Below are 27,060 nucleotides of genomic sequence, written 5' to 3'. Positions count from 1 at the left end.
CTTTAGAAGAGTTTCCTCTAAGAATCAAGTTGGGCCAGATGATCTTTAGGGTCTTTTAAAACTCAGGGCTCTTTCAGGTATTTAAGACACCTTGCTAATATAATACAAATTCTACCTGAACGCTGCTATTATTTTTGGATACAGAGTTCAATGTATTTAAATATAATTCCATATAATGATCACATATCCAAGACCAAGAAATATTATTAGTACTTTCAGGCTAAAGCTCACTAACTCAATTTTCCTATTTCTCTCTGGAAAACCAGGAGAAATGGAAATATCCTAATTCTGACATATTTTACCTGATCAAATTTCCTGGTCTAAAAAGGCTCTGTAGATTTTGGAAACCCTCTTTATATACTTCCACCTAAAGAAAGTATTTTCCCTGGTGGGAGGGGAAAAAAAAATCAAAAGAATCTCAACATCTGCTCTTATTAATTCAGCATAAATGAGCAAACAAGAAATAGTTCAAGGACTGCAAAAACAAGTAAAACGAGGGACTAATTCCATTTACTCATTAAACTCATCTGCTTAAGAGAGTAGAGAGTATGGGGGAGGGAAATGCTGTAATATGCTTACGGATCAATTTTGTGTTTCAAAGTTCCAAAAGTTTAACAGGCTGCTAATTAGCTGCGTGTTAAATCTCTCACAAATCAAAGGAAATATATATACTGCAAAACAGGTGTAGGAGAGAGTATGTTAGCAAAGAAAGGTTCCATTCAGCATTTGAAATACTTCCACTAGGGCTTTAAGAAGAGACAATATGACTATTGTTAACAGTTTTAGTTTACTTCTAATGCTTCAAGGAGCTACAATAGTCCTTGTAAATCTGAATATATGTGCATATGGTTATTTTTCTCGAAACCAGCCAACCAATACAGTAATGCTATCAACAGTGTTTGTAGCTCTTAGCCAATCTGAACAGCGTCCACAGTTAAGTTAGAGGTAAGAGAAGAGTACATTTCATTCCAGGTATCATTTCACAAGAATTCCAGTTAATAGTGGGAGGCAAAAGTATACATTATTAAAACCCAACATATTGTATCCAAGACCTTAACAAAGCAGAGCAGCATTCTCTACATCAAAGTCAGGTTAAAACTCAATCTCTGGCCATCTATAAAGGTAAAATCTGCAAAATTTTAAGACCGACAATACAGATCATGATACAAACAACAAGGATACTTTGATGAATGTTTACCCCATACCTGACACTATGCTGGGAAGTATCTCACATTTTACAAAACTGGGAAATAAGAAAATGAGGTTCAGAGTCACACAATTAGTACATATGGCATCAGGGTTTGAACCTGTGTCGGTTTCCTTACAAAGCCTAGCCTCCTTTAGGGAAACAATATTATATTCTAAATGTAGATAAAAAATTTATGCAGAAGAGAGCTAAAAGCACTTCATATGTTAACTTACATCAAGAAACATAAAAAGTTATGTTTTAAAATTACTGTACGTCATTAGTCTAATACATCATCATTTGAAAGATATACTATCTCCATGCATCATTGTTGTATAAGAGTCTTTCTAGCCTTCGTAGTCCCTGGTTCCTGTGGGGTAGATTCTAAATCCTCAGAGTTTCCTGAGTAATGGGAGTGTCTTAGTCATTCATGAGCCCCTTGGATCACCCCTCGGTTTATGCTAAGAAATGAGCTGACTCAGGATGGGGGCTGGTCACCAGAAAGACCAACCACGTGAAGAGAGGGCTGGGGCTTGGAGTGAGCCCGACCTTGGGGGAGGGGAGGGCTGGAGATTTGAGTTCAAGCACCTGATCAATGATTAAATCAATCAAGCCTACCCTATACTACCTCAATAAAAACTCTGTACTGAAGCTTCCCGATGGATGAACAGATGAACACACTAATGTGCTGGGAGGGTAACAGGATGCTCCCAGACCTCGCCCTATGTGTGTCTTCATTTGGCTGGTCCTGATTTGTATCCTTTATACGAAAATTGTCATCTTAAATATTGCTTTCTTGTGTTCTGTGATACATTCTAGTGAATTACTGAACCTGAAGGGGTCATGGGAGCCCCCTAAATTTTTATCCAGTTGGCCAGAAGTGCAACCAGAGTGTAAAGTCAGGGCGGTCTTGTTGGAGATCAGGCCCTTTAACTTGTTTTTTGTTTGTTTTAATTTTTATTTTATATTGGAGTATAGCTGATTAACAACGTTGTGTTAGTTTCAGGTGTAATGTCCTTTAACTTGTGAAGGAAGTTTGTGCAAACTCTGCGTGGTTAGTGTCAGAACTGTACTGCAGTAAACCAGATGGCATTGTAATAACCATTAAGAAAGAAAAAACACTGCCAATTAGACTATGACCTTCCAACAACTGTAAGATACACACTGATTTTAGAAGTATTAAAATGTAAAAACGAAACAAAGTTTTAATAAAAACAAATTACTTAATGTGTAACACATTCTTTTAAAGCTTTAAAATAGTACAGAAATATGAAACACAAAACAAAAATAATCTCCTTTTTCCTTCCTCAGGGTTAATCAGCTCAGTATGTATCCTGAAACAGGGCTTTTCATTCCACTTTTACAATATCAAGATATGGTAAACAAAACTTTCCTGACTTGTTAAGAGGTCACCCAGCAAGTCAGTGATAGTAAAGGAATTAGAACTCAGGATCTCAAATCCTGAGGGCATAATTTTCTGTTAGATATATTTTATTGATTCTTAGCTTATCTTAAAAGATAGTGTATCAACCACAGAAATCTTAGTCATTTTGATGACTGAAAATAAAAGTAAAACTATGACCATGAGCCAAAGGGCACTTCATTTCACATGTGATATTTTTACAACTTTTCAAAGAGAAGGCAATGATTACACTAAGCTTCACTACTGAGTCATCTGTCACTTAAACAGTCCAATAAAACAGACAGACCAAATAGTATCATGTAAAGGGCACTGGACTGGGAGACAGGATACTTGTGTTCCAACTAGAGCACAAGCACCAGGCAGCTAGCTGCAGGAATGTGCTTTGGACCTGACCTCTCCAGGCCTCTGTTGCACATCCATAAAACGAAAGAAAATGGTTTCAGTGATTCCCATGGGGAAGTTACTGGCCTTTTAGGCAGGACAATTCTTTGCTGTACAAGATGGTCCCACACATTGAGGACATTAAGGCTCCCTGTCCTGAATGCTGACCCTAGATGCTGGTAACCCTCCCCTGTAGTTGTGATAACCAAAAGCCCTGCCCCCACACGTATTTCCGGATGGAAAGGGCAGTGGATGGTGAGGCTGGTAGGTTAGGTTCATTTTACTAGTAGGCAGCGGTCCCCAGCCTTTTTGGCACCAGGGGCCGGTTTCGTGGAAGACAATTTTTCTACGGTCCGGTGGCGGGGAGGCTGGTGGGGAGCGGCAGGAGGCGGTTCAGGTGGTAATGCGAGCAATGGTGAGCAGCAGATGAAGCTTCACTCGCGCACTGCTCACCTCCTGCTGTGCGGCCCAGTTCCAGGGGTTGAAGACCCCTGCCAGCAGATATCTGTCTCAGGTTCCTTCAAGTGCTAAAAGTCTATAAACTAGTAATCCCTCCGTTAAATTCAAGTGACAAGTCCATGATTAAAAAAGAGTGAGGAAAGAAGGAAGTCATGGATGATTTAGGAAAAACATGGGGTAATTTTAGTGCCAGTAATCCCATTTCTAGGATGTAGTTCACGGAAATCAACAACGTAAAGAGTCATGGGCAAAGGTTTAGTCATCACACTACTTCTAAGTGTTGAATGACTTGAAACAACCCAAACAGGTAACACTTAATGAGAACTTACCAGGTCCAGGCATCATTTTAAGTAGTTTACTTCCTTGCTCCTCAAAGTGTAGCACATCACTTAGGAGCTTAATAGAAATATAGACCCACAGGCCCCACCCCAGAGCCAATGAATCAGAATCTGCATTTTAACAAGCTCCCCAGCTGGACATTAGAGTTTAAGAAGCGTTACAAGTATTAATTCATTTAATCTTCATAACATGTATAATCTATTTAACCCTCATGATAACTCTATAATGTAAATATTATCATCCTCCATTGTACAGATTAGTAAACTGAGGACAAAGCGTTAGGCAACTTGCAAAGTAACAGAGCCAATTTGAACACACACGCTCTCAATCCAGAATCCAAGCTCTACACCATTTCTGCATATAATGTCTCAAATTTTAAACAAGTTATAGTATATGCATAAAATAGAATATTCTGTAGTTATTAAAACTGGTATCTAAGGAATTTTTAATGACACAAGGAAATTAATTGAAGTAAGCAGTAAATAAAATTGAATATATGGTGTGGGTCCAAATACGTAATTTTAAAAAATTACACACACACACTCATTTTGAAAAAGATCTGGAAAAAAAATGTCAGCATGGCGGGGGAAGGGGGAGGTAATATATGGGATCTGGTGTCAGAATGCCAGAGTTCAAATTCCAGCTCTACACTTACCAGCCGAGTGATTCTAGGTGAGATGATTAACTCTTTTAAGACTCATTTTCCTCATCTATAAAATGGGGAAAGTATTTACCTCACAAGATTGTTATGAGGATTAAGTGAGATAATCTACAAAAAGCACAAGCAATGAAAATTATTTCTCTTTATACTTTTTCATTTTTCCAAAATTTCTACAATGAACATAAATCACACTTCATTAAGCAGCAAAAAATGTTATTAAAAAAAGATATTGCATTAGACTGTCAACTATCTTATGAAGGGCTATTACAAAGAAAGTACCTATTCTTCTGATGCAATAAACATAAGACTGAACTCAAGCAATTAACCATTGAGTAAGACGTCTAAAAAAGATCTTTAAACAATTATGATTAAATAGTGAAACTGAGTAAGGCACACTGTGCCAGTTCCCCTCCGGGAGGGCCTTTACTTGGAAGGAAGTCCGCCATCTATCATGAATGATGTCAACATTCCAACTGCTTGGCAGTACCTGCCTGGCCTTGAACAGGTTACCGGACCTCTCGAAGAGCCTCAATTTTCCTCATTGCAAAGGAATAACCCTACCTCTCTTAGAGTTACTGTGAGGATTTAATGAGAAAATGTGCGTAAAGCAGTAAGCCCGTTAACTAGCCAAAGAAAACACTTAATGTTAGCTAAAATCTATCATCATCATTTCTTTGGCTGGCTGAGGCTTCTTGAGCTCCTACTCCAGCAATGAAAAGATATTCGGATCTCAAATAATGTATGATCGCACTTCTATGTGGAATCTAAAAACACAACAAACTAGTGAATGTAACAAAAAAGAAGCAGCCTTGCAAATATAGAGAACAAACTAGGGGCTACCAGTGGGGGGTGAAGGAGCAACACAGCGGGAAGGGGGGGGAGTGGGAGGCACAGACTACTGGGTGTCAGACAGGCTACAAGGATGTAGTGTATAGCACAGGGGATATAGCCAATATTTTATAATAAGTGCAAATGGAGTATAACCTTTAAAAATTGTACAAATTTTTTTTAATTTTTTAAAAAAGAAAATATATTCATATCTTCAAACCACAGTTCAACAGTGTTTTCATTATTTTGTAATCAATCATGCTTTCGAAGAGCTATTTCATTACAAAATTATCAAGGCTACAGGACTAAAAAGAGACAAACTCCATTGTAAGTACAGTTTAGATTCACAAAAGTAAATTGTGTCACATTTGGATTCTTAACTAACTACACAACTAGTAGTAGCAAGCCAATTCAAGTGGGGTTTTCTCCACTTTTCTAGTATTTTTGTATATACGCACATTGGTATACAGATGAGTTAAGTCTTAGGTTTAAATACTTGAACTCCGTCAATCACTACCAGCTATAATGTAGGTCAAGGCTTTCCACCTGATAAAATTAGATCAGAATCAGTGTTAAGATTTAGAAAAGCCTAAGGATCACCCAGTCTGATCTTTTCATTTTACAAATGGATTTAGGAAATGTAGTTAACTGGTGAACAAGGAAAACATTCAAGTGCTAATCTACTTTTTCAGGAATTAGTCCAAATCCTAAAGGAACACATAATAAACCCCAGTTTAGACTTTAAAATGATATCAATGTTTAGCTCAGCTAAAGGTGTTACTATCGTTGCCACATTTTTAGGTGTAAGTGGGAGCCTCCTTTCTCACTTTCAACAGTACTGAATCCACAGTTGTGAATTCTGTTTTGAGACATTTATTTATTACAGGGAAAGGGGAGGAGAGAAAGTCAATGGTCAGGCACTTAAGGAGCTCTTATTCGAGGTCTAACTCAAAGAACTAATAGTTTTTTTTTTTAAAAGCTGAATAAAAGAGTTCATACGCACAGTATAAGACTACTATGAGACTACTTTTTCTTCACATTTATATAAAAGATTTTAAAGAAAACACAAATGGCTTTTAAACCTATGAAAATATGTTCAACCTAACTCATTAACATAAATGAAAATTAAAACAAAATAACAAAATTCCTATCAGATTTGCAAAATTCTAAGTCATCAGGCTTGAAAAAAGATTTGTCCTTGGAATGTTGAATTTATGATTCTCTAAAAACTGTTGACAATCATTTCTATTCACAATCAAGTATGTGCTCGTGCATGAGGATGTGTCTGTATATGTAAAATTTAACATATTCTGGAGAAAGTAAGGGGGAAATAGGTATACTTTTATATTATTCATCAAAGTATAAGTTCTATGAAGAGGAATTTGACAAAATCTATCAAAATTAAACATGCACATACCCTCTGAGCCAGCAATTCCACTTCTAGGACTTTACCCTACAGATGACTTCCACATGGGAGAAATATCACAGGTACAAGGATATTAATTGCAGCAGTACTTGTAGTAAAAAACTGGTAACAACCTACATGTCCATTAATAGGAGACCAGCTAAAATTGTGGTAGATTCATAAAATGAAATACTATTTAGCCATTAAATAAGTGAAAATTATATAAATATTAATATGGAAAGATTTCTAAGAGATATTAAGTTGACATGTTGCATGTAGCACCATTAGTTTTTAAAATTTATATACAAATAATGACACATACTCATGCATGACCATAAGTACTTCTCATTCTATTTCCTTTTATACATTTCTATTTCATTCTGTTTATATGTATTACTTAAAAACTTTAAAAATATTTCTTTTGGGCTTCCCTGGCAGCGCAGTGGTTAAGAATCCGCCTGCCAATTCAGGGGACACGGGTTCGTGCCCTGGTCCGGGAGGACCCCACATGCCACAGAGCAACTAAGCCCGCAAGCCACAACTACTGAGCCCGCACTCTAGAGCCCGTGAGTCACAACCACTGAGCCTGCGAGCCACAACTACTGAAGCCCACGTGCCTACAGCCCGTGCTCCACAACAAGAGAAGCCACTGCAATGAGAAGCCCGTGCACCGCAACGAAGAGTAGCCCCCACTCACCGCAACTAGAGAAAGCCCGCGCACAGCAACGAAGACCCAATGCAGCCAAAAATAAATAAGTTTAATTTTAAAAAACTTTAAAAAAATATTTATTTTAAATTTAGATATCCGACCTATGATATAATCCAAATGAAGTAACTATCAAATTTTCCTTCACTGACAGTTTTTAAATTCAAGAATCCTAATGTCAGCATTCCAAGGACAAATCTTTTTCCAAGCCTAGTGACCCCATAACCATCATCAGCTCCAGCACGAATAAAATCCTAAAGCCCACTTCCAAGCAGAAACACATGTGACTTATACTGCAGGAGAATTAGTGGTAAAACTCTGACCTCACCTGACCAGGTCTCCATGAAGCTGCAAATAAAGACGTTCCCTTCCCTCTCCAGCACAAATTTCTGACGTTGGCGTGTCTACTGTGCAAAGGACAAGATGTAAGTCGGAGGAGGAGGAGGCAGCGGAGGAGGCGCTGACTGCAGTGGCCGTGGCGGTGTCTGCTCCGTACAGGTAAACACAGCCTCTCTTCACATCTTCTCTCAGCCAGTCTCTCTCTCGAGAGCCAAACCTACTTCTCCTATTCAGACAATGTCTGCTCCCATTGCGTTTCATAGTTCTCTAAAAACGTCAGGAAAAAGAAATCATTAGCTCAAATATCTGACTGAATTAGACACATTCAGTCCTCAGCCCGCCTTTCCACTCCGTAGTCACCAATACTTGACTCAGTACCGCCTCCTCTCACAGAGCCTTCTGCACCTGCCATGCCCATCCCTAAACTGAAAAATTTCATTCTCTTTACTGCTAGCTGTTCATGTCTCTGTCCATCATCTTTTTTTTTTTCTATTTTTAATTTTTTTACTTTTTTATTTTTGGCTGCGTCAGGTCTTAGTGGCGGCACACGGGAACTTCATTGCGGTGTGCGGGTTTTCTTTCTCTAATTGTGGCGCACAGGCTCCAGGGCACGTGGGCTCTGTAGTTTGAGGCGCACGGGTTTAGTTGCCTCGCGGCATGTGGGATCTTAATTCCCCAACCAGGGATCAAAACCCATGTGCCCTGCATTGGAAGGCCGATTCTTCCTCACCAGGGAAGTCCCTGTCAGTCATCTTCTGACCTTTTTTTTTCTTCATGTTTTCAGAAAAATGTCAAGAACAACAGTAGTGTACCTACTACCTAATTTTCACAAACTTTAATATTTTGCCATATTTAGTTCAGATCATGATTCTAAAGAACATACATACGATATATCCTTACATATATAGCTAAAGCCACCTACCTAAAAAAATCCCATTCCCCTCCCTCTCTCCCCAGAAATAAACACTCTACTATAGTGTTTGTCATCCCATGCATCTTTTTTTTAATTTCTGATTTTTATTGATTGATTGATTGATTTTTGGCTGTGTTGGGTCTTCGTTGCTGAGCATGGGCCTTCTCTAGTTGTGGCGAGCGGGGGCTGCTCTTCGTTGCGGTACATGGGCTTCTCATTGCGGTGGCTTCTCTTGTTGCCAAGCACAGGCTCTAGGTGAGTGGGCTTCAGTAGTTGTGGCATGTGGGCTCAGTAGTTGTGGCTCACGGGCTTAGTTGCTCCACGGCATGTGGGATCTTCCGAGACCAGGGCTCAAATCCGTGTCCCCTGCGTTGGCAGGTGGATTCTTAACCAATGTGCCACCAGGAAAGTCCTCCCATGCATTTTTTATGTTTGCCATATACATATATATCTATAAACTCTATATTGTTTTACATGATTTAAAACTTTATCTAAAACCTAACATACTTATGTTTCACCCTGTAATTTTTTTTGTTTGATTCAACATTGGTTTAGAGATAATATCTATGATTAATACACCCTGCTCATTCTTTTGAAAAATATTCCATTATACGAATACACTGAAATTTATCCATTCTCCTGCTGAGGGCATTTAGTTTGTTTCTAATTTTTCACTGTTGGAAACAATGCTGCGATAAACATTTCTGTATGTCTCCATATGCAAACTGAAAGTTTCTCTAGGGTCCTAGTCCTCTGCCTCATATCCCAAATAAGGAATTACAGAATCAACACAATACTGCACAAATATTCTTTCCATTATCTTCATGTTTCAAAAAAAAAATTACTGTTGCATTTGATAACTTAGGTATGCATATACATTGTGAAGTCACATTATCTCAAAGCAAAAACAACTGCTACAGTAATATAACGTTTCTAAAGATCAATATTTACCTGCTCTATTTTTTTTTAAATGGGCCATTTCTATTCCCATTAATAAAAAACTAATTTCCACAAACAATTACACTGACACACCTCTCCAGGGCCACTCCCCACTGTATTTCACTCTGTTTGTCATATCCAACTCCCCAAACACACCAACTATTTCACAATTCTGTGACTTGCCTGAAATGTCCTTCTCCATCTTGTCCATCTGAATATTCTTCAAAATTACTCAAATGTCACCCTCTCTGTGGAGCTTTCCATGTCTCCCATCCCTGCTTTCTCCTCCTAATTAAAAAGAATTAATAACTCTACACTCTCCTCCACAGAACTTCTTCACCTTAAACATACTTCCATTACCATGTAAATCACAATGAGCTTTTAATTATTTATTTGGTATTTCTTCTTCTCTTAAACACTGAGAACCTATTACAGTACCTTAGCACCTGGGTGGCCCAGAGATGCATGCAGAACTCAGTGATGTCACAGACATTTATTCCCAGTCTGTACTTTAGCCTAATTAGCTTTAGTAAGAAGTTGAACAAACTTGGGGTAAAAAATCTCCATTTTTATAGGAAACCCTATCATCTTTCCTCTGTATCAGCCACAAAGTAAATAAAATACTTTTGCTTCTATTCCTCACTGGAAAACAGAAATATCTATAAATAAAGCAAATATTATTTTTGTAATTACTGAGATTAAATATTTGAGGATAACTGTAGCGCCTAAAATTAAATCTCTGAAGATGATAAAGAAAGGGGAAGGAAAAGTTAGAAGGTATTCCCCACATGGAGAGAAAGAAAAACAAGAAATCGAGAATGGCTTCATTGTTTAAATTTATGATAATACGTGAATCGATCATTTTACAGATCTTAGGGATTTGAGTATAGCTAATCAAAACCATGAGGATTATTACTGATTCTAACTTTAGGTAAGTAGGATAAACCCCTGCTACAAGTGGGAACTAGGTGTCTTTCTTCTCATCAAGAGCATTTTCTCAAAGCTGAACATCTCAGAATTAACAAAGGGCTTTTGAGCACTTATTTTATAAACACAGGGACAATCATATTTGCACCACTAAATAATCTTAACCACTGCATAATTAGACAGTGATTTTAAATATTCCTTATTTTTTAATCTTCGGTAAAGATCAACTGAACCGTCTGAAAACAGTATTCTATATGGTGCAGTAACATTTATACAAAGAAGCTCTGCATTCTGCAGTCGGTGGAGAGAAATTTTGCTTACTGCTATTAAGAGAGGGCCAGTGGACACCACTCCACACATCCACCAAAAAACTTCTTTAAAAAACTTTTTAAGGTCAAATAATATCCCACTAACCTTCTCAATCTTAGAAAAGTCAAGGCAGACCCCAGGAAGTATTACATCAGTTCATCCATGATTTTTCTTCTGTGAGGATTTTTAACAGTCATTTTTTAATGTGTATATCTATTTCCCTTAAGACTATAGATAAAGTCTTTAAGAACTTTACACTGTTGAAACCCATGTGTTGTTGGTCAAAGAATGTATCTCCTGTTTATATGATATATTCCACTCCATGAAAATAAACTGCTGAGTTAAAACTTCAGTACATATCATTCTCTTAAACCTGTCCAATGGGCATTTAAAGGCCTAGATACCAAGCAAGCATAGCCTTCTGGCAACAATCTAGATGGACTGTTTAGCTATCATTAGTTACTGCTGAATTACCTAGTGCTTCCTTCTCCACTGCCTAAACCATCAGGTAAATGTTGGAAAGGTCACTTCTGTCCTCTGAGATGCTTGAAGCTTTTCGAATCACTATTCCACTGGAATTGCTAGATGGAGAACACTTTATTTCCTCCCTTTACTCTTATATAAGAACTATTGACAAGTTTCTCTAAAAGGCAACATAACTATAATCATCCTCACATCAAACAAATGTATAAAGAGCACATTTAAGACTTAAAGATATTTCTAGAAAGCCGAAATCTTCAGAGTAAGCCATGATTTAAGTACCCACTTCAGTTTTACACTTTTAACCCTCTAAAAATGAGGGCTCTGATCAGTTCAAAGGTGATAAACTATTAAACGCCCAATGAACTAACTCTCAGGTATGCATGGTAGAACAGGATCTACTGAAGTAACTCTTCATACTCAGTGAGTTCTACTAGACTGTGAAATATCCTAAAGTAGGAGATATGTTCCTGCATTCAAAACTTTAGAATATGGGCTCATCTCTAGGAATATACATGCTAAAGGGGTGGATGAGACAAAGAGGGGAAGAATATTTCAGTTCATTGAAGTCTTTTTGGTAGTAATTGATTTTAAAAGCCATACACACAAATTATGTTGATAAAAACCTGAAACTATTATTGAAAAAACACGTCTCACAGAATCCACTGACTAGATTAATTATAACTTCATTTCTTCTACAGACTGAGTAAAAAAAAAGAAAAAAAAACTCTCCAAATTTCCAAACATCTGGAAATTTCTGCTTCAAGGATACTCCCAATAATCTTAAAGAATATTAAAAATCTCATACTTATATTCCAACTACAGTTATAAAGGACTATAAATAGCAATTTGCTGTGGAGAAAAGGGAACCCTATTGCACTGTTGGTGGGAATGTAAATTGATACAGCCACTATGGAGAACAGTATGGAGGTTCCTTAAAAAACTAAAAATAGAACTACCATACGACCCAGCAATCCCACTACTGGGCATATACCCTGAGAAAACCATAATTCAAAAAGAGTCATGTACCAAAATGTTCATTGCAGCTCTATTTACAATAGCCAGGACATGGAAGCAACCAAAGTGTCCATCAACAGATGAATGGATAAAGAAGATGTGGCACATATATACAATGGAATATTACTCAGCCATAAAAAGGAACGAAACTGAGTTATCTGTAGTGAGGTGGATGGACCTAGAGACTGTCCTACAGAGTGAAGTAAGTCAGAAAGAGAAAAACAAATACCGTATGCTAACACATATATATGGAATCTAAAAAAAAAGAAAATGGTCAGAAGAACCTACGGGCAAGACGGGAATAAAGATGCAGACCTACTAGGGAATGGACTTGAGGATACGGGGAGGGGGGAAGGGTAAGCTGGGACAAAGTGAGAGAGTGGCATGGACATATATACACTACCAAACGTAAAATAGATAGCTAGTGGGAAGCAGCTGCATAGCACAGAGAGATCAGCTCCGTGCTTTGTGACCACCTAGAGGGGTGGGATAGGGAGGGTAGGAGGGAGGGAGATGCAAGAGGGAAGAGATATGGGGACATATGTATATGTATAACTGATTCACTTTGTTATAAAGCAGAAACTGACACACCATTGTAAAGCAATTATACTCTAATAAAGATGTTTAAATAAATAAATAAATAGCAATTTGCTAAATAAATCTGGGGGCAGATTTTGAATCAAATTTTCCAGTATGCCATACGGTGGACCTAGATCTAACCTGGCTAAAGTTACACCAGTTTAGCTATATTAGCCTTTTTAAGAAGATCTATACTCTTTGACAATAATGATGTTCATGATTTGGTATTAAGTATAAAAGAATTACAAAAAAAGAATGGTAAGCCTTTTTCAAAGGGTTTTCAGAAAAGAACATGTAGGAGACTATGGCTTTCTTCCCCATTCTGAAAGTCTTCTACTTAAATATTCCTTTCCAGTTTCACCTGACGCAAAATTCAACCACTCAGCTACTGAAGGGAACTTCTGTCTGTAGAACACACCGCACCTATTCTTCATAGCCTATCCCATTTATTTGCAAGGATGCAAAGGTCTAAGACACTGTTAGCCTCCCACATCACCAGCTCAGCACTATAATCAAGATCAATTTCTGGACTCTTTCTAATGGTCCCCAGATTGGAACCCCACGGAACCAGTGGTAGGTTGGACCACTTCCTGGAAGTGTAGGAAGGTCGAACCTTTCAGAAAAGATCCTCATTTCTCAATTCCTTCCCTCCCACAACTCACTCTCTCCCCACCAAAAAAATAGTTGTAAAAATATCCAAGGCTGTTTACCTTCTAGGCCAGAGGGCACTACCTATCTCTCAGACCTGCCCTTTCCTGATAAGCCAGGCCAGCAGAACTTTTTTAAGTTCATTCACAATTTACATTTTTGCGACCTTACAGTTTTAAGTAAATATCCAAAAGCCTTTGAGTAATTATATTTAATTAAAATATAATTTTAATATAAATTATATTTAATATAATGTGAGTAATTATATTTAATATAAAACATGATTAAAGTAAATATGTATAAGGTCTATGCAGAAGTGGAGATAAACTATGAAAAGTTTTTCTTTAAGTCGCTGCATTAAGACTGGGAGGTAGTAGCAGAAAAAATGTTTTTTGTTTTTTTTTTAACATCTTTATTGGAGTATAATTGCTTTACAATGGTGTGTTAGTTTCTGCTTTATAACAAAGTGAATCAGTTATACATACACATGTGATGTTTTATATTTTAGAATTCTAATTTATGTTGTTTCATGGATTCACCAGATGCTTCAAATCGATTATTTTTTTCAATGTTGTTGTTTCTTTGTGATGCCCTACGTATAATCTTAGTGGCGAGTATATAGTGCGCACCCTCAATCCCAAAGAACAACTATTACTTAATGAATTTTTAAACATTATGCATTTTCATTGTTTTGCAAAGTATTTTTTAAACACGTCAAATCTAAATTTTCTTTGCTCTCTTCCTTTTCTCTGGCAAGTTTTAAAGCCTGCTGATTCCTCTTCTAGAACTTTAGAAGGAATTCCACTCCATCTCCAGGACACCTAGTTTACATATCTGACCTACAGAAAAATTTCTCTCCAACTATTTCGAAGGCTAGTAGAAAACTATCCAGTGTGTCTCCCACAACCCCTCCTTTTAACCACCTTCACTGTCCCCTTCCCACTCTACATTCCTTGTGCATTTTAACTTCTTGTCATCACCTTCAAGACTCCGCTCCCCCCTTGCCTGCATCTGCCTTCATTTCCTCCTACTCCCCCCAGTTCCTGCCAAAAGCCCCGTTAGCTGCCTGTTGCATAACTGCTCCCCCGTCGCCGTCTCTCTGGATCGTCAGCCCCACTCCCGCCAGCAGGAATGCCCCTTTTCGTCCAACCCCTCCTCCCTTCTGCAACACGCCCAGCGATTCTCCGAGATTAAGCTCCTCCGGGGATTCTCTCTCCAGGCCCGCGCTCCGGAGCGAGAAGCGGGTCTTAACTTCGGTGGTAAGCTCCGAGGGCAGAGGCGGCCCACTCCAGCCGGCGCAGCCCCAGCACACCGCAGCGCCCGGCCAATCACCGCCGCCATCCTCCCGCTGGGGTGATGTCTTCAGGTGTCCGGGGAGAAAGCCCTGCGTACTATCAGCTCCGCTCTCGGGCCAGGAGCCGCCGGCCTTGGGGCCCCGTGCGCAACCGGGGGAGGCAGAGGCGGGCCCCGGGGTCCTGAAGGAGCCGAGTGGCGGCGGCGACCGGGTGGACGCCGGCCCCAAGGCGTGGGCCTGCGAGGCGGGTGGCACGCGGCCAGGGATGGGCAGCGGTGGGGACGGAGGCGGCCGCGGCCTCGGCGGGGGCCAGCTGCAGAGGCCTCCGCGGGTGCCGCGGCCCCTCCAGCCGGGTTTTGGGGGCGACTGAGCCGCAAGGCTGACTGACCGACGCGAGGTGGGGGTCGCCGGCTGCCTCGGCCACCGCGCGGGGTAGGGGTGGCCTCTCTCCGCTCTCGCTCCCTCCCCAACCCGCCCGCCCACCTCACCTTCAGGACCCGGATCCCGCCCGGCCGGCGGCTCGCGGGCGCTTCGGGCGGCTCCGGAGGTTCGAGCGGGCCCGCGGGGCCCGGCTCCACCTCCCCCATCTGCGGCTGGCGGAGGCTGCACAGGGACGCCCGGCCGGCGCTACGCCGCACGGAGCCTCGGCGGCGAGCGCGAACAGCCTGCGGCCCCGCCCCCCGCAGCCCGCCGGCCCAGCCCCCTGCCGCCCCGCCGGCCCCGCCCCACCCGCAGCCCCGCGGGCCCCGCCCCACCCGCAGCCCTTTCGGCCCTGCGTAGCCGCGGGCCCGGTGCGTCCTGGGCGCTGAGAACCGCAAACCAGTGGGCGGGCGGCAGGGGACCTCGCGGGCGGAGGCCGGCGCCACCGCAGGGCTGGGCCTCCGTTGTCGGCCGCCCTCGGTTTGGAGGAATGAGGTACAGGGAGGATTATTTGCTGCTGTCCCCGCCTCCGAAGTACGGGCTGGACAAGGAAGGGGGGGGTGGAGGGCTGCACCTGTCAATAGTGACGCGGGGACGCTGCCCTCCGCCAAGGGTGGCTCTTGTAACTGACCTTTCCCAGACCTTCCCTCTGTACTTCAAAACCGGATGCCTATATTCAATATCCTATGATAAAACATAATGGAAAAGAATATGAAAAAATAATGTATATATATTTATAGCTGAATCACTTTGTTGTACAGCAGACATTAACACAATATTGTAAAACAACTATGCTTCAATTAAAAAAAAGAAAAAGAAAAAACTGGACTGTCACCCTCACGTACAAAGCCATTGAACTTTCACCATTGACTGTCACCCTCACGTACAAAGCCATTGTTGAGAATTCTCACCTTAGCAAGGCCCTTTCTCTTCCTTATTAGAGACGCTCACGGCCTTCTTCAGCAAATTCGACCCCACCTCGTGTACAAAATGTCATCTCACCTCCCAGCCACATTTTAATTTCTCCTCATGTAGTAAAATTATCAGAATATTGTTCTCTGCTTCAAGCAGTAATGTGGTCTGGTCTGAAAGCCATTTTATTATTTGCAATTCTAGTTCAGAAAATTTTTATTATTTTCTTTTAGTTCCTGCAGTGATAGTTTTGTGACTGGCCAGTGGGCCAAATCAGACAGCCAGATTCCAAATTTCAGCTCTACCTCTTATTATTAGATCTATACCCTTGTGCTATTTTATCTAAGCCTTTGGTTCTTAGCTGTGAAATAGAAATTAGTCTGTATAGTAGTTATTATGAAGATTTTGCAAATGCATACAAAGTGCTTGACACAGTGATTCATAGGCGTCACTATTATTCTGAATTTCCAAATTTAAGAGACACTCAGTTCCTTAGAGTCCTCTTGTTAATTCTGCTCTAAATTGTCTTAGGATACCTTCTAGACCTCTGGATTTTTAGGTCTCCCGCTCCTACACAGGTGTTGAATCTTCAGGCAACTTCTAAGGAATTAGCAGAAAAAAACAATTTCTTGTGCTTTGAAAAATTGGTATAAATGGTATCACCTATTAACCATTGCTTCAGCTTGCCTAGTCCAGACCAACTATATGTTAAGAATATTTTAATTGTAGATTTAGAACAAGAGTTTGACATCTATCAGTGCAGTCTCTTCCCCTCTTCTATGTATGCATTTATAGATATTTTAAATTCCAAGACAAAATTTGACTCTTACAAAGATTCTAACTCTGTACAAATTATTTCTTCTGTGAAAGTTTGGTCACTACTTTCTCCCCTCTCATGAGTTACTCTGTATATACCAAAATTCCAATCTCCAGTCATCGTCATTTCTTTGTCTCATTTTAGTGAATTTAAAATGATGTCTCTGTGAGTCTGGTGTAAAGTGAAAAAAACTCTTTGTCTACCTCCTGGGTTTTCCTTCTACCCTGAAACTACTTTCAAGAAAGCTACTCAAAGTAGTTGGATTCCCATTTCAGTGCTTATTGGGTAACTTCTTCCAGCAAGAACACTGGTATGTAAGGGATAAGCACCAATATGGAGACAGAAGTGGACTTGACCAAGGGCAGACAGGCAGAGAAAAGAATGAAAATGTGGTTCAGAATTAAGTGCTTCTAAAAGCCTGTTTCTTGAGGTACTACACATTACCTTTTCCAGATCTCATGAGCAGAAGCTTTTTATTAGTTTATCATCTGAAGAGGAAGGATCCTGTCACACGACCAGCATTTGAGTTCATGCTGGAGAACAGCAGTGGTAGATGATTTTTTTTTTTAATTAATGGGAGAGTGGGCTAAAGCATCAATTCAGAATATGCTAAAAGTTATGTATTTACTATTTCTTCAACAACAGTAGTACCTCTTTCAAAAAGAGAACAAAAAAGCTACGAGCCCAGGTGTTGCAGGGGATAATTTATGACGCAGCTCTCTTTAAAGGTCTCCATGGTTTAAGATCCAATTCAGTTAAGTGGTGACAAACAGTTGATTCTGAGTTTTCTTTTCAGATCATGTATTGCCATTAACATTTTATACTGTTTCAAAGGTCACATATTCATGTTCTCCCCCAGTTCAAGGCAGTGTGCATTATGTATGCCAAGGGTTATGTAACTACAATTTCTAGAAATGGTAAACAGCTGAGACTAACCCCAAAAATAAATTCCTCTGGGATTTTTTGTGCAAATATCCACCTGCCCTCACTGCAGGTTCGTCATTACAAAAATCAGTTTGAATCAAGCCAAGAGACAGAGAAGTCATTAGACTCCCTCCTCTCTGTACCCTTCCTGTAAGCAGCTGTGCATACCTCTCTCTTTCCACCTGGAAGGGGTTGGGGAGGGACACACACACACACACTTTATCCCAGGAGCTCTTCCTAATCTTCACTACAAAATGGAAAGAAGGTCTGGAGAAGGAGAGTTCACGTCTGTAAGATTTTGGTAGAGGAGCCATAAGAGCTTACTACATTTTCTTCTCTATAGCTAGTTCCCACTCCTTTGATGATCACAAGTCATCTTTAGGCCTAAATCCTTTGTTATTTCTACCACAGATTGAGCAGATTTAGATATTCCTTATTTTAGTTTCAAATAAACAGGCTGTATTTACCTGGCTCCCAGGTTTGAAGGATGTTTTTTTCCTTGAACATTTTTGTATTGTTGAATATGGGGACAACTGAACTAGGGGAGGAAATAGCATGAAAAATACTTTAAAAAAGTGATAAAAATTAATTTGGTCCTTCTGGATGGAAGTTCAAATCTGAACACTATTCACTGTATTGTTAAGTAAATGTCTGGAGTCTATTACTGGCTAACGTTTTCTACTGCAGCTTTTATATTTTCATCTTGTTACATGGAGATGAAGGTGTCAGGTAAATTTAATATTAGAAACAAAGATGAATTTTAACTAAGCCACATATAAGAAAAGATTATAGAAATGTCACTTATCAAACAGCACCAAAGGGCACTTCTGCATAAACTAGATAATTGCCAAGGCCTACTTCCTTCTACTTCTCAGTTAGGGGACTAACTATCACACTCTCCCTCTTCTCAATAAGGGACTATCAGGGATCATCTGAGTACTAGAACACATAAGCTCCCAACTTTCAACCACTCTCACTTCTATGGAAGAGTTCATATAAAATAGATCATGAAACAGAATTCATTTGGCTGGTCAAGCCTTCCTCTTCTTAGTCACAGATAAACTTGAACAAGTCACAAATAGTCGCTTTTAACTAAAAGCTCATGACCACCTCTAACATACAATTCATCTTGACATGATTTCTTTGCCTTGTGTGAGAATTCACCCATGTGGAGAATACCAGCATGGAAACAATCACTAGTTAAAATTTCCAATTGCACTTTTCACTGTCTGTAACTTCAAGTTTTTAAAAATTTGTTCAAGTTCCTCTCTTGGTGAGATTTCTGTGTAAAAGGAACATTAACAGATCAGTAAGTTTAGCTCAAAGCTCTGGAATAAGAACTCATCAAAGGCTTCTCTAATCCACTTGTAAGAAGTGAGGAAGCAAAATTTAAATCATTGAGTATTGACTTTTTATTAGTCACTGTTCATAATTTGTTTCAACCAAAAGACAATACACACAGCAGAATTCTAATGCATCCCATGTAAATGTTTACATCCATTTTATTCCTCACTCGCCTCTAAGACTTATCATTTAACTTTAAATTTTTTTTACATCTCAAAAATATGTCTGCAATAATTAGAACTTCATTAGCTGTCCCACTTGGAAACAGCCTTTTAATATTTTTACAGTAAAGAAGATGTGATGGGGCTTAATGAAAATGTAACTTACAACATTATGAAAGAAAAGGGACTATACAGGGACACAGTGGGAGTTCACAAAGGAAAGAGTTCAGAAGCTCTTTCCCATGAGGCCCCCAAAGAGAAAACAACAACAAAACACACAAAGCGCAACAGCAGGTTCCAAAAACAAAAACAAAAACAAAACTCCAATGTTCCATCTTGAAGCCAGAATCAGCCTCGTGGAAGTTCAAGAAGCAACTGTGCAAGCTGCTTCAGCCTTTTCTTCTGTTTGAATGTTCCAGGTCCTGGAACCCTGTAGATGGGACCCACTCACTGCTATTGCTTGAAGAAGAGTTATTCACTTCCAGTTCTACAAGTAGGCCCACCCTCCCGAGCCAGAGCTGGTCAAAGCGTTTTAAACTTCAGAACTTTCTGAGCACGTCTCTTTTTTCAGTGATCCTCCCCATTCCCAAACTCCTGAGTGCACAGACATGTACCACCTCTCCACCAACCACAAAGCTCGTGAGTATCCACTTTTTGCTCTCTAGCTCACTCTCTGTTTAGGACAATGTGGGTAATACACATTCACTAGAAAAAAACATACGCATTCAAACTTTCCTTCCCCTAGTTCTCATAGCCCAAGTATTTTCCAATGCAGAAGATAATGAAGTTGAACCTCAAAAACAGTATCCCCTAATTTCCAACCTCTCAGAACAACATAAAAATGGAAAGCATGTTATATAGTAGACGGAAATACTCAAACCGTTAGTGCTGGACAGTTTTCTTATATAAATGGGACAAACAAGGGGTACGAAGCACATCTTTTACCTAACAAGAGGGAAGAATCCCCTCCCAAATGTTACACTGAGGAATGTTTCTTTAAATTAGAAAGACCTTAAAATGAACAGATGATCACTATACACAGCATGAAACATTCCATGGCTGTCCAAATTACCTCGAGGTAACAGCACCGGAGCATAGTGGGAGAAGCTTCTCGGGCAGAGCACCCTTCCTACAGATTTCTGAGATTACTTAGACGAATTCTCCCTTAGGATTACTGTGGGGGTGGGGAGGGAGTATAGAATAAAAACTACTCTGGAAGAGGGGAAAAAATGAGGTAAAAGTGCATGTGAAATTGTCCAAGTAAGTGTGTTTAGGCTCACTGCTTATCACCCTGGAGTTATGAAAACAGCCATGGAAATCACCCTTTCCTCACAATGGCTCTGAAGTTGTAAATCTAAACAAATTTGCTCCCCCTTGAATGGTTATACTAGGGAAAGAAATAACTGAAATGTGCAAGTATTCATAGAAATTAAGAGATTCCTCCTTTAGCAGCACGGCCAAATGAGAGGAGAACGAATTCTGATCCTAGAAACTAAGGCACGCTGAAGCTTTCAAAGATCCAATCATTTGAAACAGTCTTCACAACCATCAGTATCCTAGGCAGTTAGTTACCTGGCCGCTAGTCCTTTAATACGGTGCTCAGGTTCACTCTCTGGAATCATTTCATATTCTACACAGCACCCTTTGTGTTAAGGCCATGATTTTTACTCTGTCTAGACAAAGCTATGGATGATCACATGACTCTACCTCAAAACTACATTCACCCAAGGAGACACTTTGTTCCGAGAGTAGACCCTTTCCAGCCCCATTAGCTACCACTGTCTCATAGCATGATCTTCAGCAGATTTCTGAGATTCAAATCAGTTCAACTAAAGAAACTTGAGCTGGTTAACTATAAACGTGAGAGAGAAAATAAAGCCTCAACCACAAGAGGAATGTTAGACAAATTCTATTCAAGAAATCCACCAATATTATGTTAATCCTATCACGTTTCACAGCATTAAGTATCCATCCAATGAAATCAGTCTGCAAAGAAACCTTTAAAGACTATTTTTCATCGCACAGGCAGAGCAGTTGTTTGAAACACACACTAGACCACACTTACTTTACTGGAAACTATGCACAAGATAATATCCTGTTCTTGACTCAGTCAACCATTTACCCACTAGAATAAGTTTTAGCAAATCTTGCTCTTAAAGACTAAAATAAGACCAGAAAGTTCCCCCTTTGGAGCCTTTAGTTCAACTCCAGTTTGTCAAATGTTAGGAATAATCTAGCATCTGATACAGACCTAGATTTGACAAGACACTGAAGATTTTAAGTAAAGGCTTGGTGAAATGGAGGGGGAAAAAATGGATATCTGTATCCAGTTTTAAGACCAAAGCCAAAGTGGTCCTTGTACTGTACTCAATACAGTAATGATTGCAAATATTTTAAGAGCAAGGTGGGCCTGACTTTTCCTTTTCTTTAGTACATCAGACATGGCACCTATGCACCCGAACGTACACAGTACATTCAACATGTGCCACAGGAGAGTCACCTTACCTCATGCCAGCAACTCAGTGTTAAGGTTTGATAACATGAGGGTCCTTTCTAAAAGCACTCGGCACTCTCACTAGTTTAAAAAGCTCCAGATCTCAAGTCTTTGATGCAGATACTCATAAGATTGGCCTCTCTTGAGAGACCAACTTCTCACACTCAGGAAAGGATATTCCTACCCTATGGTGTCCATAAGACTTCCTCTGACACAGGGGGCAAGGAAGCTACAAGGCTTCATTCCAACACCATAAAGTACGATATAGGAAAGATTTCTTTAACTGTGTGGTCTTTATTTCAGTGCCAGTGTTACAGATACAACACAAATGTTCCAGTTAGAAGAAGGAATTCAAACGGAATGCCAAGGTCCAAGCCAGGCTCAGGAAATAAAAAGGGAGATTTAGAGTAATGGAGAAGATGACTCCAATATGCTCTAGAGTGAATCAGATACTCACTCTTCCTGTGGGCAAAGGTGCTTTTGTTAAGGAGTCTGTACTTTAAAAGTGGCAAACTCCTCTTTCCACCCATTTACCATAGTTCAGGCAAGTTATGGGTTTAGGAGAAACTTTAAAATTTGTGGTGGGAATAGGGGCATTAATAACTATTAATATATCTTTTGTATATTGTCCACTTTGCACTTTAAGGGGACTCAATTTTGAAAATCATGGAGAGTACTCATGACTACAGCTAAAGAATGCAGAGAAAGTGGGGCTGGAAGAGCCTTTGAAGTTTCTATTACAAATAGAGCACCATATCCTTCATGCCAAATCTAAACAAAAGCTCTTTTTAACTGCATCTGTCCAGTGTTTACAAATAACCTTTCAAGGTCTGACCAGTTCTTGGTAACAAACATACATATATGTGTGTGTCTGTGTGTATACAGCAATGCACAGAAAAGGCTACCAGGAGCCTAATGCCTCTTTCAAACATTGGGGGAACCAGTAGAAAAAGGCAGGGCTCCCTCATGTCCACTGTTACATTTCCGTTCTCAATGCCAGATGTAAAAAGCGCCTGAAGATGGTAACCCAGCTAGTGAGGAGTAAATACCCCACCTCGCCCAGTCCACAGAGAAACACAGTAAAAAGAAGGGGCAACTCCTTGCTGCAGAGACAGAGTGAGTGTCTTCTTGCCATGAATTCCAGTCCTCTCCTCCAGACCAGCTGCTGATTTCCTCAGGGGCTCAGGGAATGTTGATTCTGGCTGTAAATGTAGGAGGGGTGGAGAAGTGCAGAAAAAGGAGAGGAGGAGGAAGAGTGCAAAGTAGCCTCCAGAAGCAGCCGGCCTCAACAGTGGAGGAGAGGAGATTAGTCTTTAACAACGCTTCAAGGTCAGCTATAACTTTAGGAAAATCCTCCTCAACAGTTCTCTTCAGCTCCTCATGCCCATGGTACAGTTGGGGGGGACTTGCAGCGATCATAATCTCCTTCCCAGAGTTCCTTTGATTGAGTGGGATAAGAATGAGAATGGTGCTGGACCCTCATTGCCAGGACTGAGGGGGAAAGTTGTTCACCTCTGCTAGATCTTGCATTGCTGAGCCCTTGTGATTATACGTGAGCTTGATCCGCATTCGCAGCTGTTGCTGTGAGAAGAAAAGAGAATAAAAAATTACACACTGAAATAAAATCTTTAGAATCTGTACAGTCTACAAATAGACTTTTAATCTTAGAAAACACATATTATTTTAAAGCAGAACTCTCTTAAAAATGAAACACGGGCAAAAAACAACAACAACAAAAACCACCTAGTACTCTAGCTATTAGCCAACATCATGCAGTCAAGTAGAGAAAATGCATCTCCAGAACTCACTGTTGGCTTCAATCCTAGAACCACATTAACAGGACAGAACCACTCAGGAGCACTTTCACAGTAACATTTGCTAAGTGCTTTTCTCAAAGATTCAACCCTTGTATCCAATTTTCTAGAAAAATGAGGTAAACGTACTCATCTTATGCTCTACATTCAGATATACTGGTTGCTTTGTCCCCCTCCCCATGCAAAAAACTAGACTTTCAAGCCTCTAAATAGAGAAATCTTTAAATGTGCATTTTAAAGATTTTTTTTTTGATGTGGACCATTTTTAAAGTCTTAATTGAATTTATTATAATATTGCTTCTGTTTTATGTTTTGGTTTTTTGGCCATGAGGCATTTGGGATCTTAGCTCCCCGACCAGGGATCAAACCTGCACCCCCTGCATTGGAAGGTGAAGTCTTAACCACTGGACCGTGGGGAAGTCCTCTAAGTGTGCATTTTAATAAGATGCCGCTAAACCATTTTGTGTGTCTGAGCTTCACTTATTATCTACAAAAGAACAAGGAGGTTAGACCAGACATTTTAAAAGATTTCTTTTCTGCTGTGAGTCAGAAAAACCTTTGAGAAACAAAGCAAATTTTATTTCAGGGAATATGCTTACACCTTGCTCAGATAATGTCTTCAAATGTGCTACTCACCTTCTGTGGGTTCAGAACTTTAATGACTTGTGTGATGGTCCCCGTATTAAATGCTGGGACGATGCTGCTGCTAGGAGACAGAAGCTGCAGCTGGAATGTCTGGGGGGAACAGAGGGCACTCTTCAGAAAAATACACTTCACGCTATGTCAGAGATGTCAACAAATACAGTCAGACACGCAGAGCAGATGATGGTTCAATTACCAGATTTACCTACTACTAAATTCTATTTGTTTTTCAGATATCAGCAATTCACAGCATGTGGGCTATCACTTCATGGCACTTATAAAACGCCACTGTTTCTAGCAATGAGCTACTCTTTCCTTCCTGGTGGAAGCAACTTTAGCCTACCACTTTCCAACAGGTAACCAATTCTTGTTCTGGCAACCTCACTTAATAGTAACTGATCAACTATGTAGGTAAAAAAGCAAAACAAAACAAACAACAGCAACAAAAAAAACGGGTGCCTGTGGTTAAAAAAAACTAGAAAGAAATGAAAAGCTTTCTAAAAATAGTAAACCAGCACACTAGTCACCAACTACACGCCTTCAAACTTTTGTGTATTTGGACGGTTGGGATCAGAGACTTGAACCTTTGTTTTCTAAAGCCTATATAATCTGGAATGTGACAAGGGTTACTCCTACAGGACAGAGGTGAAGGAAAAGCTGAAAAAAGCCAGCTTGTTAATACGTATGTGGAACACATCAGGATCTCTACACTGGGGACACAAAGCCCTAACAGAAAAATTATGTGCAGAACTAACCCATACAGCAAAAGACCTGGAAAAGCCAAACACCATAATTTGTTGAGTGCTGGTGGATTTTGTTTGTTTGTTTACAGGGAAGAGAGATAAAAGTGCTATGAGCAAGATAGGTAAGTCATAGTTAGCACAATATAGTATGTATGTAGCTATTTTACAGACTAGGATTAAAAAAATTTTTCCTGAAAGTTTAGTCTCCTAAAATATTAGAGAGGAGAATGAGAGAGAGAGAAAGAGAAAGAAGAGAAGAGAGGGAGAGAGAACGAAGGGGATGGAGGGAGAGAAAAGAGAGAAGGGCAAAGGGGAGAGAAAGAGAGGGAGGGAAGGAAGAAAGGAGGGAAGGAGGTTCATGGGTCTAGGTCTTCTCTAAGGCCAAAAATTACAAGAGCAGAAATTTAGTCTCAATGCACAGGTTTATTACTTTGGGACTTATTCATAAGTCTACTGTCAAGATAAATTATGTAAGCTAAAATATCATTCATTTATTTACATTTATTTCATTAAATGTTAGATGGCATCAATTGTAATTCACACCATTATTTTATATACCACTGAGAAAGAAAACAGGCTGCCGATGAAACTATGACAAGGGTATCAATTTTAAAATGTACCTCAATTTCAGAAATAACAAAAAGTAAAAATAGCAGAATCTACGAAATAGAACGTTTTGAAGTTCAAGATACATCATGATACGCAAATAGGCATTGTATAGTACAACACCAAGAAGAAGGCCATACTTTAAAGCAGAGACGGTATGTTGCTAGAACAGCAGCATAAAATAATAAGTATAAAACTCTAAGTTGTAGCAGCTAACAATTACTGAGCACCAAACATATGAAAAGTGCTTAAAAAACAGTACCTGGCACATAAAACTCATTTATTCCTCAAAGGAACCCTATGAAGTAGATATCATGATGACACACCCCCTTTCCAAATGAAGAAACAGGCATAGAGATTAAGTAACCTGCTTAATGTCATACAACTAATATTGAAACCACTAACTCTACTGCTTCTAAAACATCTACATTATTCTGACTCCTAAAAATGCAAGTAAAGAAGCTTGCAAAGTCAGCAGTAACCACAAGTAAAAGGTCTTCAATTTCCAAAATTGTGTTGTCTGAATGTCATACTTCACATGTCACTGAAAAGATCAGATTAGCCTAATCTATTCCAGGGGTTGGTAAAATATGGTCCATGGGCCAAGAATGAACTGACACCTCTTTTTGCAAGTGTTTTATTGGAACAGAGCCACCACCTTTATATATCACCCATGACAGTTTTGGCACTATGACAGCATATAGCCTAAAATACTTACTATCTCGTCTTTTACAGAAAAATTTTGCCCACTCCTCATTCTAAATTTTCCTTTTTCAAAACTTTTCATTATTCAATGATGAACATAAACACTCCTTAAGCTAAGATTTGGTATAAACAAAACTTCAATTTATAAAAACAAGCAGTCATTGCATCAATAGTAAACTAGATGTTAATGAAGGAGGAATGTTTCTCTCACATTATCAAGAGGCAAAAACTTTTAATTCTGATCCAGTGACTAGAAGAGAATATCAAATACATGAAGTCTCTCATCTTGATTGAACTTTAATTCCACGTTACAATTTGTGTTTTTTAGGTCTTTACCACTGTACTACTGAACCCCAACCTATCCTCAGTGCCCTGAGCATTCATGAATCACCTTGTAGAATACTGCTCTGTCACTATTAGGCTGCCCTTCCTTTATCCTACAATACTAACTGTAAGAATATTTTTGACTAAGCAGAAAGTATTCATTAAAAATGACATGCTTAGTTAAAAAAAAAAAAAAAAAGACATGCTTCAATGAACCATAATAGTTACATTACTGTTAGTTTGAGTTAAATCTGCAAATTTAGTTTAATCTCTGAACATTAAAATATATCCCTTACCAAATACATAAAAAATAATCAGCCA

The 27,060-nt window shown here is 39.6% G+C and overlaps 2 protein-coding genes across 4 annotated transcripts in view; both read right to left on the bottom strand.

Moving 5' to 3' along the window:
* PHLPP2 (PH domain and leucine rich repeat protein phosphatase 2) overlaps positions 1 to 15,490 on the bottom strand; it is a 73,053-nt gene extending 57,563 nt beyond the window's left edge. For 2 of the 3 annotated variants that reach the window (XM_059903731.1, XM_059903732.1), the window contains exons 1-2: positions 15,322 to 15,490; positions 7,717 to 7,994 (exon numbers count right to left, since the gene is read on the bottom strand). In XM_059903731.1, the coding sequence (XP_059759714.1) occupies positions 7,717 to 7,994; positions 15,322 to 15,420 (377 nt within the window). In that variant the 5' untranslated portion in view covers positions 15,421 to 15,490. Of the gene's footprint in view, positions 1 to 4,443; positions 4,495 to 7,716; positions 7,995 to 15,321 lie in introns of those variants that run through there. The other variant, XM_059903733.1, reaches the window with a different exon arrangement.
* A 3,804-nt stretch (positions 15,491 to 19,294) lies between these two features.
* Positions 19,295 to 27,060, bottom strand: part of AP1G1 (adaptor related protein complex 1 subunit gamma 1) — an 80,230-nt gene continuing 72,464 nt past the window's right edge. The window contains exons 22-23 of the mRNA XM_059903496.1: positions 24,356 to 24,454; positions 19,295 to 23,486 (exon numbers count right to left, since the gene is read on the bottom strand). Of these exons, the coding sequence (XP_059759479.1) occupies positions 23,385 to 23,486; positions 24,356 to 24,454 (201 nt within the window). The 3' untranslated portion in view covers positions 19,295 to 23,384. The remainder of the gene's footprint in view (positions 23,487 to 24,355; positions 24,455 to 27,060) is intronic.

Source organism: Balaenoptera ricei, chromosome 19 (assembly GCF_028023285.1).
Source record: "Balaenoptera ricei isolate mBalRic1 chromosome 19, mBalRic1.hap2, whole genome shotgun sequence".
Taxonomy (NCBI): domain Eukaryota; kingdom Metazoa; phylum Chordata; class Mammalia; order Artiodactyla; family Balaenopteridae; genus Balaenoptera; species Balaenoptera ricei.
This window is presented reverse-complemented; position numbering and strand designations above follow the sequence as displayed.